Below are 20,959 nucleotides of genomic sequence, written 5' to 3'. Positions count from 1 at the left end.
ATGAACACCTGTAAAAGTAGCAGAACAATACCGAAATAAGCCAAAACAAAAATGATTTTTTTAAAAAGAAGATCAAAAATATCATCACAGTAGAAGAGTTGAATATACCTCTTTCAAAAACTGATAGATGAAGTCGAGATGGAAACACGTAAGTACAGGAGATGCATGTGGAAACATAAGGAAATATACAGAGATATTTCAGGATAATAAAATGATAAAAAGTGGCCTTTCTCATAATTATCATGAAAAGTAAAGAGAAAAGAGTTTAGGAAGATAGGTGGATATAAGATCAAAACTACAAAATAAGTTCCCCAATCAACCAGAAACACTACACATTAATTTTAAAAACTGAAGTTCCTAACAAAGTTGTGTCAGAGAAATTTTAAAATTTTCTTCACAGAGAAAATTATAAAACTTTAATGAAAGACATCTTGTAGATGAGCAAATAAAGCAAGAGAAAAGAATGATAAATTTAGCTACATTAAAATTAGTAACTTCTGTTCAAAGGATACGAGGGAATAAATGAGATTGTATCCATTTTATGAAAATACTTCGACATATGCCTGAAAAAAAAATATTAGTGTGTGTAAAGATTACCTATGAGGAAAAGACAAACAAACCAAGAAAAAAAAGGTCGAGGACATCAAAAGGAATTTGACAAAGGAGGCAACATGAGTGATGACTAGACACATAAACTTTATTAGTAAATGCAAATTGAGACTATAACACTATACAGAGACACTATTTTATGTCTATTATGTGAGCAAAAATTAAGAAATCTGACAATAACAGGTGGTATGTACTGCTGAGAGGAAAGCAAGTTTTAACAACCATTTTGAAAAATCACTCAGCGATAAAAAGTATGTGTACACACTGATGTTCAATTTCACCCATGTGAACGTAACCTAGAGAAATCTGTGCTCACACGCACCCAAAAAAACTGGGTTGTGATGACAGCTGTGCAACTATAAATACAATAAAATCCATTGAGTTTAAAAAATAAAAAAAATAATAAATTGAAGGTTTACATCAAACAAGTCCATGAGTGCCATTTTTCCAACAGCATTTACTCACTATTTATGCCTCTGTGTCACATTTTCATAATTCTCACAATAACTTCAAGTAATTTCATTATTACTACATTTCTTATGGTGATAAATGATCAGCAATCTTTGATGATGCTACTGTAACTACTGTGAGGTGCCATGAACCATGCCCATGTAACTCAATGAACTTAACAAATGTGTAAGTGTTCTGACTGCTCTATGGATTGGCCTTTCCCCTCTCTCGCTCCCTCTCCTCAGGCTGCTCTATTCCCTGAGACACAGTATTAATACTAGGCCACTTAATAACCCTACGATGGCTTTAAGTTTTCAAGTGAAAGGCAGAATTGCATGTCTTATTTATTTATTTATTTATTTTTGCTTTTTAGGGGCTCACATGCAGCATATGGCAAGTCCCAGGCTAGGGGCTGAATTGGAGCTGCGGCTGCCAGCTTACACCACAGCCACAGCAAAGCCAGATCCAAGCTGCATCTGTGACCAACACCACAGCTTATGGCAATGCCAGATCCTTAACCCACTGAGTGAGGCCAGGGATCAAACCCGCATCTTCATGTATACTAGTCAGGTTCATCACCACTGAGCCACAACGGGTACTCCACACGTCTCGCTTTAAATCAAAAACTAGAAATGACTAAGCTTAGAACATGACAAAGGCATGTTCAAGGCTGCGATGAGCTGAAAATTATGCCTCTTGTGACAGCGAGGTGTAAATGCAAAAGAAGAGTTGTTGAAGGAACGCCAGTAAGCATGTGAATGGTTAAGAAAGCAAAACACCCTTATTGCTTATATGGAGAAAGTTTTCGTGGACTGGAGAGAAGATCAAACCAGCCCAACATTCCCTTAGGCCAAAGCCTAACCCAGAATAAGATCCCAACCCTTCAGTTCTATGAAGGCTGTGAGAGGTGAGGAGGCTGCAGAAGAAAAATCTGAGGCAAGCAGAGGCTGGTTCACAATGTTCAAGGAAAAAAGCCATCTCGTGGCACGGAAGTACAAGGTAAAGCAGCAAGTACTATGCAAGCTACAGCAAGGTATCCAGAGCTAAGATAACTAATTCAGGTGGCTATGCTAAACAACAGATTTTCAATGTAAAAGACAACCTTATATTGGAAGAAGATGCCATCTAGGACTTTCAAAGCCAGAGAGGTTAATGCTTAGCTTCAAAGTGTCAAAGGATAGGCCTACTCTTGCTAGCAGCTAATGCAGCCACAGCTTTCAACTGAGGTCAATGATCATTTAACATTCTGAAAATCCTAAGGGCCCTTAAGAATCATGCTAAACTTGTGCTCCACAAATGGAATAACAAAGTCTGGCTGATAGTACATCTACTAACCACATGGTTTACTAAATATGTGAAGCCTAATATTGAGACCCACTGCTCAGAAAAAAGATTCCTATACGACTTCTACGGCTCACTGATAATACAGCTGGTAATCCAAGAGCTCTGATGGAGATGGTCAGTAGATTAATGTCTTCATGTATGCTAACACAGCATCCGTTCCGTAGTCCATGGACCAAGGAGTAATTTTAACTTTCAAGTATTATTACTGAAGAAATATAATTCATAAGGCTATAGCTGCTACAGGAAGTGATTCCTCTGATGGATCTGAGCAAAGAGAACTGAAAACCTTCTGGAAAGGATTTACCACTCTAGAGACCATTAAGAACATTCATGATTCATGGGAAGAAGTCAAAACATCAACATTAACAGGAGGGTGGCCAGGATGGTAGAGTAAGACCCTAGGCTCACCTCCTCTCACCAGCACACCAGAATTACAACTGTGTATATAAAAACCACCTATAAGAACCTCTCCTCTAGCAGAAAAGGTTTTTCACAACTGAAGATATAAAGAAGAAACCACAAGAGGGACAGAGTTACAGAGATGTAAGATAACTAACACAAATAGTCCTGAGTAAGTGATCCCCAAACAAGAGGATAATCACAAATTCAGAGGTTCTTACTAAGGAGCAAGGGGTCCAAGCCCCATACGAGGCTCCCTAGCCTGGGTATCCTGCACTGGGTAGATGGGCCCCCAGAATATCTGGCATGAAGGTCAGAGGGATTTGCATACAGGAGGACCAGAGAGTTGGAGGAAAGAGAGACTCCACTCTTAAAAAGGGAGCACACAAAATCTTTCATAATCTCTGAGTCCCAGCACAGAGGCAGTAATATGAAAGGAATCTTGAGTCAGACCTACTTGCTGATCTTGGAGCACCTCCTGGTTAGGCATCAGAGGGCAACTGGGACTCTTCCTGGAGACACAGAAAATGGCGGCAGTCATTTTTGGGAGCTCATTCCACCATGCAAGACACTGGTGTTGGCAAGCACCATTACAGAGTCCTCCTTCTAGCCTGTGCAGCAGGGGCTAACCTGCACACCATCAGGTTGGCAACAGCCATGGGATCTCCCAGACTGCTCCGCCAGCCCAGCACGGGACCCAGACATAACCGATAGTGGCTTGGCAGGCACCACAAAAGGCAGTGCACCAAGGGTAAGCTTTGCCAACCAGCATGTCCAGAGTAGCAGGCCTGCCATAAGAGAAGAGCCCACACAGTCACACAGGGGCACTCATTAGCGAACAGCTCTGGTGAAGAGGATCAAGAAATGACCTATATAATACATAATAGCTTAACACAGAATTAGGAAAAATGAGTTGACAGAGGATATGTCTGGCATGAAAAAACAAGATACAACCTCAAAAGAACTAAGCAAAGTGGAAATAAACAATTTACCTGATTAAGAGTTACAAGTAATGATCAAAAATATGCTCAATGGATTGGGAGAAGAATGAATGAACACAGTGAGAAGTTTAAAAAAGAATTAGAAAATATATTGGAGTTTCCGTCGTGGCGCAGTGGTTAACGAACCCGACTAGGAACCATGAGGTTGCGGGTTCGATCCCTGCCCTTGCTCAGTGGGTTAAGGATCCGGCGTTGCCGTGAGCTGTGGTATAGGTTGCAGACGCGGCTCGGATCCCACGTTGCTATGGCTCTGGCGTAGGCCAGCAGCTACAGCTCTGATTTGACCCCTAGCCTGGAAACCTCCATATGCCGTGAGAGCGGCCCAAGAAATAGCTAAAAAGACAAAAAAAAAAAAAAAAAAAGAAAAGAAATTATAGATAGAGTCCAATTAGAGCTAAAGAATTCAACAACCAAAAAAATACACTGAAAGGCATCAACAGTAGACTGGAGGACACAGAAGAATGGGTCAGCAAACTAGATGACAGAGTTGTGGAAATCAATGAAGCTGAACAGAAAAAAAGATTTAAAAAAAAAAAAAAAGGGAGTTTCCGTTGTGGCACAGTGGTTAACGAATCCAACTAGGAACCATGAGGTTGCGGGTTCCATCTCTGGCCGTGCTCAGTGGGTTAAAGATCTGGCATTGCCATGAGCTGTGGTGGAGGTTGCAGATGTGGCTTGGATCTGGCCTTGCTGTGGCTGTGGTGTAGGCTGGCAGCTGTAGCTCCGATTTAACCCCTAGCCTGCGAACCTCCATATGCCGCAGGCATGACCCCAAAAAGCAAAAAGCAAAACAAAACAAAAAATGATACTTTACGAGAACTCCAAGACGATATCAAGTGTAGTAACATTCGCTTTCTAAGGTTTTTAGAAGCAGAAGAGAGAAAGGGGCAGAGATTTCATTTGAAACAACAATAGCTGAAAACTGGTCTAACCTGGGGAAGGAAACAGACACTCAGGTCCAAGGAGCACAGAGACTCCCAAACAAGATGACCCTAAGGAGGTCCATACCAAGACATGTTATAATCAAAATGGCAAAATGTAAAGATAAGGACAGAATTTTAAAGGTTGCAAGAGAAAAGCAAATAGTCACACACAAGGAAACTCTTATAAGACAATCAGTTGACTTTTCAGTGAAAGTTTGTAAGCCAGAGGGAGTGGTACAATACATTCAAACAGATTAAAAGAAAAAAACCCACAACCAAGAATACTCTACCCAGCACGCCTATCAATTTAGATTAGAAAGAGATGAAGAATTTTATAGATAAGCAAAAAAGCTGAAAGAGTTCAGCATTACTAACTAGCGTTAAAAGAAACGGGAATTTTCTAAGCAGAAAAAGACAAGATCATTAACTAGAAATTTCTCTCTCTCACACAGAGATTGTTACATAACAATCTTAATTCAACCACAAACTAAAATCTCTGATACACAGGTAAAAAAAGAAAGAGTCCAAACACCACTTCACAAATCACAGTGGAAGACAGTAAAAGAAGAACTATAAAACAACCAGAAAAATAATTAACAAAATAGTAATAATAAGTAGGAACTCCTGCTGTGGTGCAATGGGATCACCAGTCTCTTGTGAGCACTGAGACACAGGTTCAAGTCCCGGCCCAGCGCAGTAGGTTAAGGATCCAGTGTTGCTGCAGCTGAGGCTTAGGTCACAACTGCAGCTTTGATCTGATCCCTGGCCCAGGAACTCCATATGCCTTGGGGCAGCCAATAAAGAAAGAAAGAAAGAAATTTTTTTAAAAGCAATAAATACATGCCTATCAGTACTACTGAATGGGAGGAGACAACTGCAAACAAAATATCTGAAAAGTGGTTAATATCTAAAATATACAAAGAACCCACATAACTGAACATCAAGAAAAAAAAATATTGATTGGCATATGCACACTGTGGTATATGGAATCAACAGGGACCTGAAGTATAGCACAGAGAACTCTGCCCAATGTTCTGTGATCATCTATATGAGAAAAGAATCTAAAAAAGAATGGGTGTGTGTATATTTATAGCTGAATCATTTTGTTGTACAACAGAAATTATCACAACACTGTAAATCAACTAAACTTCAATAAAACTTTTTTTAAAAAGTAAAAAAAAAACCAAAAACCCATCAACAAAATGCAAAGACAACCCACTGAATGGGAGAAGATATCTGCAAAAGATATATCCAAAATATATAAAGAGTTCATATAACTCAAGAGCAAGAAAACAACCTGATTAAAAAATCGGCAGAAAACCTGAAGAGAGAATTTTCCAAATATGACATACAAATGGCTAAAAGGTACATGCTCAGCATCACTAATCATCAGAGAGAAATGTACATCAAAACCACAATAAGATATCACCTCACATCTGTCAGAATGGCTACTGTCAAAAAGGTAACAAATAACAAGCATTCGTGAGGATGTGGAGAAAAGTGAATACTGGTACATTGTTGGTGGGAATGTAAATTCATGATGCTGCTATGGAAAACAGTATAGAGAGTCCTCAAAAAACTAAAAATAGGACTACCACATAATCCTAATACTCCTGGGTATTTATCTGAAGAAAATGAGAACAATTAATGAAAGAAGATGAATGCACCCCTAAGTTCACTGTGACATTATTTAGAACAGCCAAGATTTGGAAGCAACCTAAGTTTTATCAATGGATGAGCGGATAAAGAAGATGCATTAACATATTATATATACAATGGAGTATTACTCAGCCATAAAAAGAATAAAATCTTGCCATTTGCAACAACATGAATAGACAGACATAGATTTAATGCTGAGTGAAATAAATCAAACAGAGAAAGATGAACCTGTATGATTTCACTTATATGTGTTATCTAAAAGACAAAGCAAATGAACAAACACAACAAAACAGAAACAAAGTTATGACAGCTGCTTTTGGATCGAATGTTTTATAAACCTCTATTAAGTCAATCTGATCTAATGTGTTCTTTAAGGCCAGTGTTTCCTTATTGATTTTCTGTCTGGATAATCTATCCAGTGATATAAGTGGTTATTAAAGTACCCTAATATTATCATACTACTGTCAGTTTCGTGCTTTATGTTTATTAATATTTGCTTGATATATTCAGGTGATGCTATGCCAGGTGCATATATATTTACAACTTGTTGGGTTGATAAATCATCTTGGGTTGATATCTTTATTATTACGTAACATTCTTGTCTCTTGCTGCAGTTTTTGCTACAAAGTCTACTTTGCCTTGGCATGTCATAGTTACACTCACATTCTCTCACACACACTGTAATATTACTCAGGCATAATATTGAATGAAATCATGTCATTTGTGTTAGAATGGATGGAGCTAGAGCATTTATGCTAATAAGTGAGACAAAAAGAAAAAGACAAACACTATACGATTTCACTTATATGTGGAATCTAAAAAACAAAGCAAAAGAACAAACACGATAAAATGAAACAACTTCATAGAGAAGAGAACAAATGCGTTTGCCAGAGGGGAGAGGAGTAAGGGTGAGGGATGAGTGAAATAGGTGAGGGAGATTAAGAAGTACAAACTTCGTTATAAAATAGGTAAGGCACAGGAATGTAATGCATAACATAGGGAATACAGTCAATAATACTGTTAACAACTTTGTACAGCAACAGATGATAACCTGACGTCTTACACTGATCATTTTATAATGTATAAAAATATTGAATCACTATGTTACACACCTAAACTAATATAATATTGTAAGTCAACTATAATTCAAAAAAATTAACAACAATTCAGAAGAAGTTGATTCCAACTATCATGGAGAACTGGGGTTCAAGACTTTGGTGGAAGAAGTAACTGCAGATGTGGTGGAAACAGCAAGAGAACTAAAATTAGAAGTGGAGCCGGAAGATGTGACTGAATTGTTCCAATATCACGATCAAACTTTCACAAACTTCTTTCTTATGGATGAGCAAAAAAAATGGTTTCTTGAGATGGAATCAAGTTCTGCTACAGGTGTGGTCAAGACTTGAAATGACTACAAAGTATTTACACTATTATATAAACTTAGTTGACAAAGCAACAGCAGGGTTTGAGAGGACAGTCTCCAATTTTCAAAGTTCTACTGCAGATAAAAATGCTATCAAACATCATTCTGTGCTATAAAGAAATCATTCATCAAAGACTAGTTAATGAGGTAATCCGCATATTTTTATTTTAAGAAATTATCACAGCCACTCCAAGCTTCAGTAACCACCAGTCTAATCAATAATGCTGAGGCAAGCAATCCCACTCCTGGGCATCTATCCAGAGAAAACCACGACTCAAAAAGACGCATGTACTCCGATGTTCATTGCAGCACTATTTACAACAGCCAAGACATGGAAACAACCTAGATGTCCATCAACAGAGGAGTGGATCAAGAAGATGTGGTACATATACACAATGGAATATTACTCAGCCATTAAAAGAATGAAATGCCAGCATTTTTTGCAACATGGATGGACCTAGAAAAGAAACTATCATGCTAAATGAAGTCAGCCATACAATGAGACACCAACATCCAATGCTTTCACTGACGTGTGGAATCTGAAAAAAGGGCAGACTGAACTTCTTGCAGAACAGATGCTGACTCACAGACACTGAAAAACTTATGGTCTCTGGAGGAGACTGTTTGGGCGGTGGGGGGATGTGCCTGGGCTGTGGGATGGAAATCCTGTGAAATCAGATTGTTATGATCATTATACAACTACAGATGTGATAAATTCATTTGAGTAATAAAAAAAAAATGGAAAAAAATAATAATGCTGAGGCAAGACCCTCCACTAGCAAAAAGATTACAACTAACTGAAGACTTGGATGATGGTTAGCATTTTTAGCAATGAAGCTTTTTTTTTTTTTTTTTGGTCTTTTTGCCATTTCTTGGGCTGCTCCCGTGGCACATGGAGGTTCCCAGGCTAGGAGTCAAATCAGAGCTGTAGCCACTGGCCTACGTCACAGCCACAGCAACGCGGGATCCGAGCCGTGTCTGCGACCTACACTACAGCTCATGGCAATGCCGGGTCCTTAACCCTCTGAGAGAGCCCAGGGATCGAACCCGCAACCTCACGGTTCCTAGTCAGAATCATTAACCACTGTGCCACAACGGGAACTCCGCAATGAAGCATTTTTAAATTAAGGTCTGTACCTTTTTTGAAAATATAATGCTATTGTGCACTTACTACACTATAGTATAATGAAAATATACCTTATTATATGCACTGGGAAACCAACAAATTCATTTGCCTTGCTTCACTGTGATCGTCAATTTATTGCAGTGGTCTAGAACCAAAGCTACAATGTAACAGAGGTATGCCTGTAAAGTAAATATTCAGAATAGGTAAATCCAGTAAGACAGAAAGGAGACGACTGGTGGTTGCCAGAGGCTAGGGAAAATGAGAGTGAATGCTTAATGAAAATGGTCTGGAATTAGAGCTGAGCGACTGCACAACACTGTGAATGTTCTAAAATGGTTAATATTATGTGAATTTCACATGATTTTCTGTTTTTGTGTAAGCACAGGGAAGAGAGTTTTTTTGGTTTTTTGGGTTTTTTTTTTTTTTTTTTTTTTTTTAGTGTTGCACTCGTGGCATATGGAGGTTCCCAGGTTAGGGGTTGAATCAGAGCTACAGATGCTGGCCTACACCACAGCCACAGCAACACCAGATCCAAGCTGCGTCTGCCACCTCCACCACAGCTCATGGCAATGCCAGATCCTTAACCAATTAATCCGCTGCGCCAACTCCAAGACAGTCTTTTTGATACATGGTGCTAAGTCAGATGGAAATAAAAATGAATCTTCACCTCTATCACATACCATATACAAAAATGAATACTAAATAGATTACACAGCTAAATATGAAATTTAAAACTATTTAAAGCTCCTAGAGCAAAAGAGTACAACTGAAGTTTCTAAGATAGCGAAAATGTTGTGTGCTATCTAATACTAGCAATATGCAGCTACTGAGCACCTGAAATGCATGAACAGATTTACATTATATTAAGTTTAAACTTAAATGTAAATAGCTACATGTGGCTAGTGCCTTGTACAGATGAACAAAGCTCTAGAAAGTAATACAGGGAGTATGTTCACAACCTTGGGGGAGGCAAAAACCTTAAAACAATATAACTGCTAATCAAAAAGAAAACAGTTGATAAAATGGGTTTAAAATTAAGAATCTCTGGAGTTCCCGTCACGGCGCAGTGGTTAATGAATCTGACTAGGAACCATGAGGTTGCGGGTTCGATCTCTGGCCTTGCTCAGTGGGTTAATGATCCGGCGTTGCCGTGAGCTGTGGTGTAGGTCACAGACGCGGCTCGGATCTGGCGTTGCTGTGGCTGTGGTGTGGGCCAGTGGCTACAGCTCTGATTAGACCCCTAGCCTGGGGACCTCCATATGCCTAGGCCATAGAAAAGGCAAAAAGACTAAAAAAAAAAAAAATACATAAATAAATAAAATAACATTAAGAATCTCTGCTCATCCAAAGAAAAAAAAAAACAAAACCCGTCACTAAAAGAGTATAAAAGGGCATACAAAATGGGAAAGGAACTTTGTAAATAAAACATAGTGCCAACAGAATATATAAGGAAATCTTATAAATGAATAAGAGGGGCTGACAATATAACAGAAAATTGTGAAAGAGGCTAGAGTGGCTACTTCAGGGAAGAAGACAGCCAATGAGGCACCACATACATGAAAAGGGAACCAACAGCACACCATTCATTACACAGTCACCTAAGAGCTAAAATGTTAGATTGGCATACCTAGTACAGATTAGGAAATGGTACAATTCGAATATTATAGGAATGTTAGGAATATTAATTGATATTGAAAAACAATATGACAAATTCTACGAAAATCAAACTTACACATACCCTAGGGTACAGCAATTATACTACCATAGAAATGTATTCATAAGTACACAAAATGATATGTAAAAGAATATTAATAGCAGAGGTATGCATTTAACACTAGAAATAACCCAAATGTCCAGCAACAGACCCACTATAATAAATGGAAACAATGAAATACTATACAGCAATGCAAATGAACACACTACTGCCATATGCAACAAGGTGGATTAATCTCATAAACATAATACTAAGTTAAGGAGGCCAGACATAAAAGACTTATTTTGTACCGTCCCATTTATAAAAGTTTAAAAACAGGTAAAACTGTTCTATACTGTAAGAAGTCAGAATAACAGTTATATTCAGGGAGTAGGAGGAGGTAATAATAAGGAAAAATAAACAGGAGTGGGTGGGGTGGGTGGGACACTTTTCAGACACTGGCAATATTCTATTTCTTTACCTGGATAGTTGCTTAGTCAAAATGCTAACTTTGTGATAACTTAATGAACTGTACCCTTCTAAAGTATGCACTTTTCTGGCATGTTTTATGTCAATAAAATTTGTTCACTAAAGAAAACAACTATGTCCAGTCACTTATGATGGAGCATGATAATGGGAGAAAAAAGAATGTATACATGTATGTGTAACTGTATCACCATGCTGTACAGTAGAAAAAAAAACTGTATTGGGGAAATAACAATAAAAAATTAAAAAAAAAAGAAAACATAATAGTTAGGATATAAAAACTTGAAACACACAATTAACAAATATGATCTAAAGGATACATATATGATATATTGTACTTAGGGGAAGAAAAAGTGAATGACACAACTCAAGAACAAAGCCAGAGGAACTGGTAGACAACTATAATTAATAGAGGCCTTTGGTCTCCAAATCACACAACTCTAATGTGTGTTAAAAAGTTAAACAGCCACACAGTTAAACAGCCACAAATCCTTAGAGATCTAACATAATACGCAATTATTTTGACTATTACCCCCACAAACTATTTTCCCATACCAATTAGTTTTAAAATATTAACAGTTACCTTATCAGGATGGAAGAAAAATTATGAATATGAAATGTGGTGATAAAGCTACACATTTCAAGAATCGTTAACTGTATTTCAAGAGGAGTAACTATATCTAATATTTCTTTTAATTCTCCAAAGAATTTATTACAGTCCTGAGCACACAGTAGACATAAAGTAGATGGATATGTATGTGTCTGCACATGTGTATTTATCTAGAAATACACAGACACGTGCATAAAACTCCAGTTGACTGCAGGGGAATTCTCCCAGATCCAAGCATACCCTGCGCCCAAATACTCACACCCTGGAAAAAAATTACTATTTCTTTCCCAATGTTTTCTCCCAAGGCTCTTTTAAATCCCTGTTGTATGTAGGAAATGAAACAACTACTGTAATGACAACCAGACTGTAAACTAGCTTGTCAGACTTCACATTTTTTAAAATACATGTCATTACAAAAATTAAACCCCTGTATAGTTGAAATATAGTCAGAATCAGGTGATATTTTCTATTTATCAAGGAATGTATTCCACGTCAAAGGCTGATGTTCAACTAAAGAGATATTCCAATGTAGTTTGACTTATAATGAGATCCAATATGTTAAAAAAATAGGAAAATCTGGAGTTCCCGACGTGGCTCAGTGATTAACGAACTCGACTAGGAACCATGAGGTTGCAGGTTCAATCCCTGCCCTTGCTCAGTGGGTTAAGGATCCGGCATTGACGTGAGCTGTGGTGTAGGTTGCAGATGTGGCTCAGATCCCACGTTGCTGTGGCTCTGGTGTAGGCCGGTGGCTACAGCTCCGATTAGACCCCTAGCCTGGGAACCTTCATATGCCGCGGGAGTGGCCCTGAAAATGGCAAAAAGACAAAAAAAAAAAAAAAAAAAAAGGACAATCTAAACTTAGCCAAGGTGAAGAGTTATTTATATTGCATCACCTCTCTCTTTGTTGTATAAAATTTTAAAAGACAGTATTATAAAGAATACACATCTAAAAAATATAAATTACCCGATCATTCATGAGAAGATCTTTCACAATGAAAGTAGCTACCAAGGACTTCAAAGGAGCAGCAAACTGATCCGGTGCAAGGAGAGCAATATGACCAATAGTAACCAGCGGTGTTATGAGATGTTCCAGGTTGCTTGGATCTAGGCTCTTATGCAGAGGCTGAAAAATGAGAAAAGGAAAATATATTCAATTTCATAAACATGCAAACTGTTCACATATTTCATCTTCAAATTTTAAAAACTACAAAAGTTCTACTACTACATGGTGTAACTAGTAGCTCAAGCTTACCTTTCAACTTTTACAGTTTATGTCTAGAAGGCATATTTAAGAATTTTCAGTTTTGCCCAAGTTATATTTTAGAGGTAGGTAAGGAAACAATTCAGCACAAAGAATCATATTATGTTTCAAATATTTTATGACCACATACAGAAATACGTTAGAGACTGCTAGGGCTTACCAACATCCTCTTCGATTCTACTTCCTGGGCATAAGGATGCCTACACGTGCAGTCGGGTGAGGATACGTGGGTGTGCTCTGGTTAACAGAATGGGAATCAAAGTGAGGTATGCCATGCCTGCGCTGAGGCAGAGATGAGCAGTGTATCTTCTCCACCTTCCCTCTCTTGACTCACTGGCTGGCTTAACACAAGGATCCAGTGGGACTCAAAGAGAAGCCACTAGTCTAAAAGAGTCTGTGTGCCTAAGCCACGGACTAGAATGCAACCAAACCATCCAACTGGTCTTTTTTCAGGAGCAAGAAACAATGTTCTACTGTGTGTAATTATGTGCATTTTGGAGGATTTTTATGGCATCAAATATTAAATATCATAACTAAAAAATTATTTTTATTATTCTAATAGGAAATCCAGCCATTGTATTCCTTTTGCCATGACAAAAGGATGAGGATCCTTATATACGCATACAAATTGATATCTCAAATAGACTGTTAAAATTTTAAAGGAGGGGAGTTCCCGTCGTGGCGCAGTGGTTAACGAATCTGACTAGGAACCACGAGGTTGTGGGTTCGGTCCCTGCCCTTGCTCAGTGGGTTAACGATCCGGCGTTGCCATGAGCTGTGGTGTAGGTTGCAGACACGGCTCGGATCCCGCGTTGCTGTGGCTCTGGCGTAGGCTGGTGGCTACAGCTCCGATTCGACCCCTAGCCTGGGAACCTCCATATGCTGCAGGAGCGGCCCAAGAAATAGCAAAAAGACAAAAAAAAAAAAAAAAAAATTTAAAGGAGGAAAATGGGAAAAGTGACTGCAGTATGCCTCATGGAATAAGACGAAGGGAGGAAAGCAAATCATGTACAGGTGTGTATTTATATTACTTGAATATGAATAAAATCTCTCCAGAAAAGTACATTAGAAACTGACAACACTGGGAGTTCCTGTTGTAGTTCAGTAGGTTAAGAACCCAACGCTGTCTCTGTGAGGATGTGGATTTGATCCCTGGCCTCATCAGTGGGTTAAGGATCTGGCATTGCCATAATCTTCGGTGTGGGTCACAGATGCGGCTCTGATCCAGCACTGCCATGGCTGTGGCATCGGCCTGCAGCTGCAGCTCCAATTAGACCCCTAGCCAGGAAACTTCTATATGCCACAGGTGCAGCTGTAAAAATGTAAACAAAACAAACAAACAAAAAACAACAAACTGACAACATTGGGTGCCTCAGAAAATAAACTGGATGTGGGGATACAGGGTGAGGTAAAGAAGAAAATGTTTTACCCTCATACTATTATTACTGGACATTTGTATCTTCTGATTTTGAAGCAAGTGATTACATTATCCATTAAAAATTTTTAAATAACACATTTTAATGAAGAACTGATGCTCTATTCTCCTACACTGAACACTAAGAGCTCTAGGCTTGAAAAACAAAACAAAACTGTTTTTTCCCAAAATACTGGGGCAATATGAGAGGCTTCATTTAGTCAAGAGTATATTTAAATGAGTTTATTTCTTGCTATTCTCGATGCCCCCTCATTACCTCTACTGCACATCTAAGTGACAGCTTGTTATTTACATTTCAAACAAATACCTGACGGTGTACTTTTTAAAAATTTATTTATTATCATGTGTGATAATTTTCTACAATAAGATAACAAAATCATTTTTGAAAAAGCAAAATTAATGGCCAGAACTTGGATTAATGGTAATATTAAAATGGCTAGCTTTGTGCAGTGGCAAATGAGGTTTATCCAAGACACAATTATTGGTAACTGAAAATGGCCAGATGTCTCTGTGAAACCTTTCCTCAGAAAGCCAACCAACCTTGTATGTTACAGCAAAGGATTACTGGTTAGGTTCTTACAAAGACGAAGTAACAGATATCAAAATGAAAATAAATACCCTACAAATTCAAGTTATAATCGACATTATCCTCTCCATCATCATCGCTGGAAGGAACAAAAAGGAGATTTTTTCCCAGAAAAACAAAAGCTTTCTAGAAATCAACATGAACTCACTGAAGTCATCCTCTTTCTAAATTAAAAAAAAAAAAAGACTATAGAAAATACCTTCCAAAATGCACAAAATTTAAAATATATTGCTATTTGCTATCTTTAGCAAAGTTGCTATTTAATAGATTAAAAAAACTTTTTTGCCTCCTTCAGGTCTTTAACATGATATATGGAAATATGACAAAATTAGCATCAATATTTCCAAAACAGAATATCAAGTCTAATTATTTATGGTGTGAAGCATGAGCACAATTTCCAAATTGTTTTGACTTCATTCAACACTCCTAAACCAAAATTATAAGTTAGGATTTCAGAGTTTCTGCATGGCTTCTACTTACAGTAAAAATGATAAAACAGCCCAAGATTATAATAGACTGTAATGAAACTGCAGTACTTAGGGTATTGCATGATTCAAAGTGTGGAAAAAATCAAACGAAATACATTATTGAAAAGATGGTCAGCAGATACTTGGTCCTGTCCAGTATGTCCATAAGACACTTGGTCCACAAAGAAAAGTCCTTGATATCTGTTTATATTTGGTACTGTCCAAAACCTCATGGAGACATCTGGTTCAGGTCAAAATGTCCTTGATATTTGGTCCTGTCCAAAAGCGTTTGGCATGGATCAAACACGTTCATGGATGTTTCAAACAGGACCAAATATCAAAGACCTTTTGGCACAGACCAAATGTCTTGCAAAGGAAAAGGCACATTTTTTAGTCTGACGTAAAATTAGGTCAATCACTGGAGTTCCCATCGTGGCTCAGCGGTAACGAACCCGACTATGATTCATGAGGACATGGGTTCGATCCCTGGCCTTGCTTACTGGGATGAGAATCCCAAGTTGTGTGAAGTGCAGTGTAAGTCGCAGATGCAGCTTGGATCCCTTGCTGCTGTGGCTGTGGTGTAGGCTGGAAGCTACAGCTCCGATTGGACCCCTAGCCCAGGAACGTCCATATGCCGCAGGGTGGGCCCTAAAAGACAATAAATAAATAAATAAAAATTTAAAAACTAAGTCAGTCATTAAAGTACAAATTTATTTACCTCACATCACAAATTAGTACTGCTTTGCAAAGCCCTACTTCAGTAGTATTTCATAAAGAGAAATCTAATTTTCAAATTTATAATAATCTATTATAGAATAATCTATTACCTATTATCAGTAAGTCTGATTTTATATATAATTAATTATTAATGAAAAATAGTTTCCTAACTCTAAATGTATAGTGTCAAAAATTATTACACAACTGTTTGATTTCTGAATCTGAGTTAGCATTAAACATGAGAATAATCAGTTATTTTCAGATTATAATCACTTGTCAATATTGACCATACTGATTCAAATTCTCAAAAGAAGCTATAAAAATATCTCCAGGGGAGTTCCTGTCGTGGCACAGCGGAAACGAATCTGACTAGGAACCATGAGGTTGCTGGTTCGATCCCTGGCCTCGCTCAGTGGGTTAAGGATCCAGCATTGCCATGAGCTGTGGTATAGGTTGCAGAAGTGGCTTGGATCTGGCATTGCTGTGGCTGTGGCGTAGGCTGGCAGCTATAGTTCCAATTTGACCCTTAATCTGGGAACCTCCATATGCTGCGGGTGCAGCCCTAAAAATCAAAATCTCCAAATGTGAACATCCTATAAAATCATTCATACTGTTTTTAACTATAACATGAAACGACAAGAAAATTTTCTCTTTACCTCAAATATCTGTGCAAACTGGGTCTCTTTACTAGAAAATATCGCATGGATACAATGAATAGCATATTTGGCTTGACGGGGGGGTCCTTTTTTAGATTTGTGATGTAAGACAGGAAGCAAAGCTCTAAAAAAAAATAAAGAAAAACAATAAATCAGAAAAATCAACATGACTTCCCCTACTTTAAAAATGTTTGTATTTTTAAAGTAATGTAGAAACAAAAAAGTTACACCTACTCAGACTCATTTTCAATCACCTATAATTGTTTTATAAATGATTATACTAAAATTACAATCCAAATTTTTTATTTGTTTTTACTTAACAATTATAAATACAAACAAGGATGCTGACCCATTTCTTCTTTTCAATGTTACTTTCATTAGCCTTTTCTATTTTATTGTCACTGGTATCATTCCAGCTAAGACTTCTACCACCTTCAACAAAAGACCATTATAATGACACATTCTTTCTCACCTGGACAAGTCTCTTTCTCATCCAATTCAGACTTGACTCTCTGCCAAAACAACCTACATTAAATCTGATTATTTAACCATACAAACTGAGTATTTGCTATGTGCCAGGAACTATTAAAAGTCCCAAATCCTTGTCTTCATGCTACCAGCACATTAGAGATAAGACAAATGGTTAACACATAAATTAGCAAAATATGTTATGTCAAATTGAGGTAACATCTGTTAAGGAAAAAAAAAAAGATGATGATGAAGCAGCAGCAAAAGACTGCAGAGACAGGGAATGGAGCTAAGTGACTGAGAGTGTTACAATTTCAAATAGGATGGATACAGAAGACATCTCAATAAAGCAACATTTGAGCAGAGTTCTGAAAGAGGTAGAGAGTGGGTCATGTAGCCAGCTAGCTGTGGGGAAGAACATTTATGTATCATATCATTCCACTACACAAAAACTTAAAAAGAATACCGAATAAAGCAAGATCTCTTAGCATAAAGCAAGATCTCTTAGCTCGACTATCATGCATACATCTTCGTGAAAGCAACTTCTGAATCCTCCTCCTTGCCCAATAACAACCCAGTGCTCCAGAATTAAAAAGAGAGAGAAAAAATAACCCCTTTTAACAACATTATATTTTCAGAAAAGACACTAATAGCAAAATATAAAAAAGACAAATGACAAACTAAAAGGAAATTCTGCATTTCACATTACAGAGAAAAGGTTAATATCTCTAAAATGTAAACATCTACAAATAGAGATTGAAAAGACCAAGAATATCATGAAAAAAAAAGAGACGGACATAACAGAGCAGAAAGCTCTTCAAATGAAGATAAGTTACTCTATTAGTGTGAACAGATGTTTACCTTCACTCCTTTTTTAAAAAAATTTAATTAATTAATTTATTTTTGTCATTTTAGGGCCACACCCACAGCATATGAAGGTTCCCAGGCTAAGGGTCAAATAGGAGCTTTAGCTGCTGGCCTACACCACAGCCACAGCAACACGGGATCCGAGCCACATCTGTGACCTACACCACAGCTCATGGCAATGCCGGATCCTTAACCCACTGAGGCCAGGGATCAAACATGCATCCTCATAGATGCTCTTCAGATTCGTTTCCACTGAGCCATGATGGGAACTCCGCCTTCATTCCTTTTTAAAAAATAAGTAAATACAAATTAAAACTACACTGAGGAGTTCCTGTTGTGGCGCAGTGGTTAACAAATCCGACTAGGAACCATGAGGTTGCGGGTTCAGTCCCTGCCCTTGCTCAGTGGGTTAACGACCCGGCGTTGCCGTGAGCTGTGGTGTAGGCCAGGGGCTACAGCTCTGATTCGACTCCTAGCCTGGGAACCTCCATGTGCCGCGGGAGCGGCCCAAGAAATAGCAAAAAGACAAAAAAACAAAAAAAACCTACGCTGAGGGGCGTTCCTGTCCTGGAGCAGTGGTTAACGAATCCGACTAGGAACCATGAGGTTGCGGGTTCGGTCCCCGCCCTTGCTCAGTGGGTTAACGATCCGGCGTTGCCGCGAGCTGTGGTGTAGGTTGCAGACGTGGCTTGGATCCTGCATTGCTGTGGCTCTGGTGTAGGCCGGTGGCTACAGCTTCGATTAGACCCCTAGCCTGGGAACCTCCATACGCCGCAGGAGTGGCCCAAGAAATGGCAAACGGACCAAAAAAAAATAAATAAATAAAAAACTACGCTGAGAGGATTTCTGCTTCTTATTAGGACAATGTATCTGAGACTGAATTTATTCTTCTATCTCAAGTAGAAAACAAGATAATATGTTAAAGGTTTCAAACACTGGACAATAAGAAGCACAGTACCAAAATCTCTAAAAGATGAGAAAGAAACTAGAAGGGCCCCACATCTTCCCTCAATTACTGCAAAGAGGGAGTCAGCAGACTGATGCACAAGAATTAAGCCCAACAGAGCCTGGTGGTTGCATGCAGTTGAGGGACACAGAAATGGGAGTTCAGGGAGCCCAAATCAACTATAACTTCTAGGGCAAGGTACCACAGAGGAGGGGGCTACCAAGAAAGAGAACTTGTGTCGTGGGGATCCAAAGAGGGGTATCTTGGAGTCTCTACCTGAATAATGACCAGAGTCATGAATGAGCAAAAACTACCCAAGACCAGGAGAAGAACACTGGAAAACAGTAGGTCAAAAACTCCCTGCCACACGCCAGGCTGGTATTAATTCATGTTTCCACCAGCCACAGTAGAAAGACCTTCTAATATACAATCCGGAGAAAAATAACCAATGGGAGCAGTCCCAGAAATGGCACAGGTGACAGAATTATCAAAGACATTAAAACGGTTGCTATGACTATGTTCCACATGCTCGTGAAGGTAAGTAGAAAACGTGAACATGATGAAGGCAGAAGTAAAATAAGCACATTAAAAAAAAACAAATGGAACTACTAAACATGAAAAATACAATACTGCAAAGGAAAAATATATACACAGAGTCAAAAGCTGATTACATAGTACAGAGGAAAAGTCAGTGAATGTGAGTACATAGCAATAGAAACTATGCAAAATAAAACAAAGTGGAGTGCGGTGTGGGGATGGAGAATCAGTGACTACCAAGACAACGTCAACTCGTCAAAAATACATGTAACCGGAATCCCAGGAACCAAGGAGGTGAGAGGGGGAGAACATAAAAAATATACAAACATTTGGAGAAAAAATAACCAACGAAATTCCAAATATGATGGCAATAAACCCAGAGTCCCAAGAATCTCAATAAACCTCAAGCAGAAGAAACAGAAAGTAAACCACTCCAAGGCAAATCATTATCAGTTTTTGGTGAAAACAACAATAAAAAGAAACATCTCAAAAATACTCAGAAAAGACACATGTATAGAGGAACAAAGAACTAAAGAACACTTTTCCTTAGAAACTATGCAGTCTAGGAGTTCCCATCATGGCGTAGCGGAAACGAATACAACCAGTAACCATGAGGCTGTGGGTTTGATCCCTGACCTTGCTCAGAGGGTTAAGGATCCAGCATTACCATGAGCTGTGGTGTAGGTCGCAGACGTGGCTCGGATCCTGTGTTGCTGTCGCTGTGGTATAGGCTGGCAGGTGTAGCTCCCATTCGACCCCTAAGCTGGGAACCCCCACACCATGGGTGCGGCCCTAAACAGCAAAAAAAAAAAAAAGACAAAAAGAAAGAAAGAAACTATGCAGTCCAGGATATAATGGATAACATCTTTTGGGTACTAAATGAAAAGAACTCTCAACCTAGAATTCTATTCTGAGCAAAAATGCCTTTCAAGAATGAAGGTAACATACAGACTTTCAGACAAAGAAAAGCTAAGAAAATAAATTAGAAGGACAATTATATTCTAAGAAACATTATTCAGGAAGAAAAATGATTCCAAATGAAAATATGGAGAGATAATAATCAAAACACGATGAGTGGCAGAAATGGCAAATATACGTGTACAAACCAAAGAAATGCCATTGTTAATCTGAGATATATCAAACTGCTTAAAGTGAAAACAACAACATATTTTAGCATTTATAATATATACAGAAACAAAATACATGACAACAAAAGCCTGGAGGAAGAAGGCATGGAATTGCACTGTTGCAAGATTTTTACATTATACATTCCGTGGTATAATTTTACATGAA

The 20,959-nt window shown here is 38.3% G+C and overlaps 1 protein-coding gene across 10 annotated transcripts in view; it reads right to left on the bottom strand.

Annotated features, from left to right (window-relative positions):
• Positions 1 to 20,959, bottom strand: part of PDS5B (PDS5 cohesin associated factor B) — a 208,855-nt gene that overhangs the window by 39,458 nt on the left and 148,438 nt on the right. For 8 of the 10 annotated variants that reach the window (XR_014819173.1, XR_014819174.1, XM_021065557.2 and 5 more), the window contains exons 20-21: positions 16,849 to 16,972; positions 12,691 to 12,849 (exon numbers count right to left, since the gene is read on the bottom strand). Coding sequence is in view for 6 of the 10 variants with exons in the window: in XM_021065557.2 (XP_020921216.1) it covers positions 12,691 to 12,849; positions 16,849 to 16,972 (283 nt within the window). In the remaining 4 variants the exon portion in view is untranslated. Of the gene's footprint in view, positions 1 to 9,324; positions 10,018 to 12,339; positions 12,850 to 16,848; positions 16,973 to 20,959 lie in introns of those variants that run through there. The other 2 variants (XR_014819175.1, XR_014819176.1) reach the window with 2 other exon arrangements.

The sequence above is a fragment of the Sus scrofa genome, chromosome 11 (assembly GCF_054392235.1).
Source record: "Sus scrofa isolate SSC_HxYL_T2T_F1_AM1 chromosome 11, Sscrofa_HxYL_maternal_Yorkshire_Landrace_v2.0, whole genome shotgun sequence".
Taxonomy (NCBI): domain Eukaryota; kingdom Metazoa; phylum Chordata; class Mammalia; order Artiodactyla; family Suidae; genus Sus; species Sus scrofa.
This window is presented reverse-complemented; position numbering and strand designations above follow the sequence as displayed.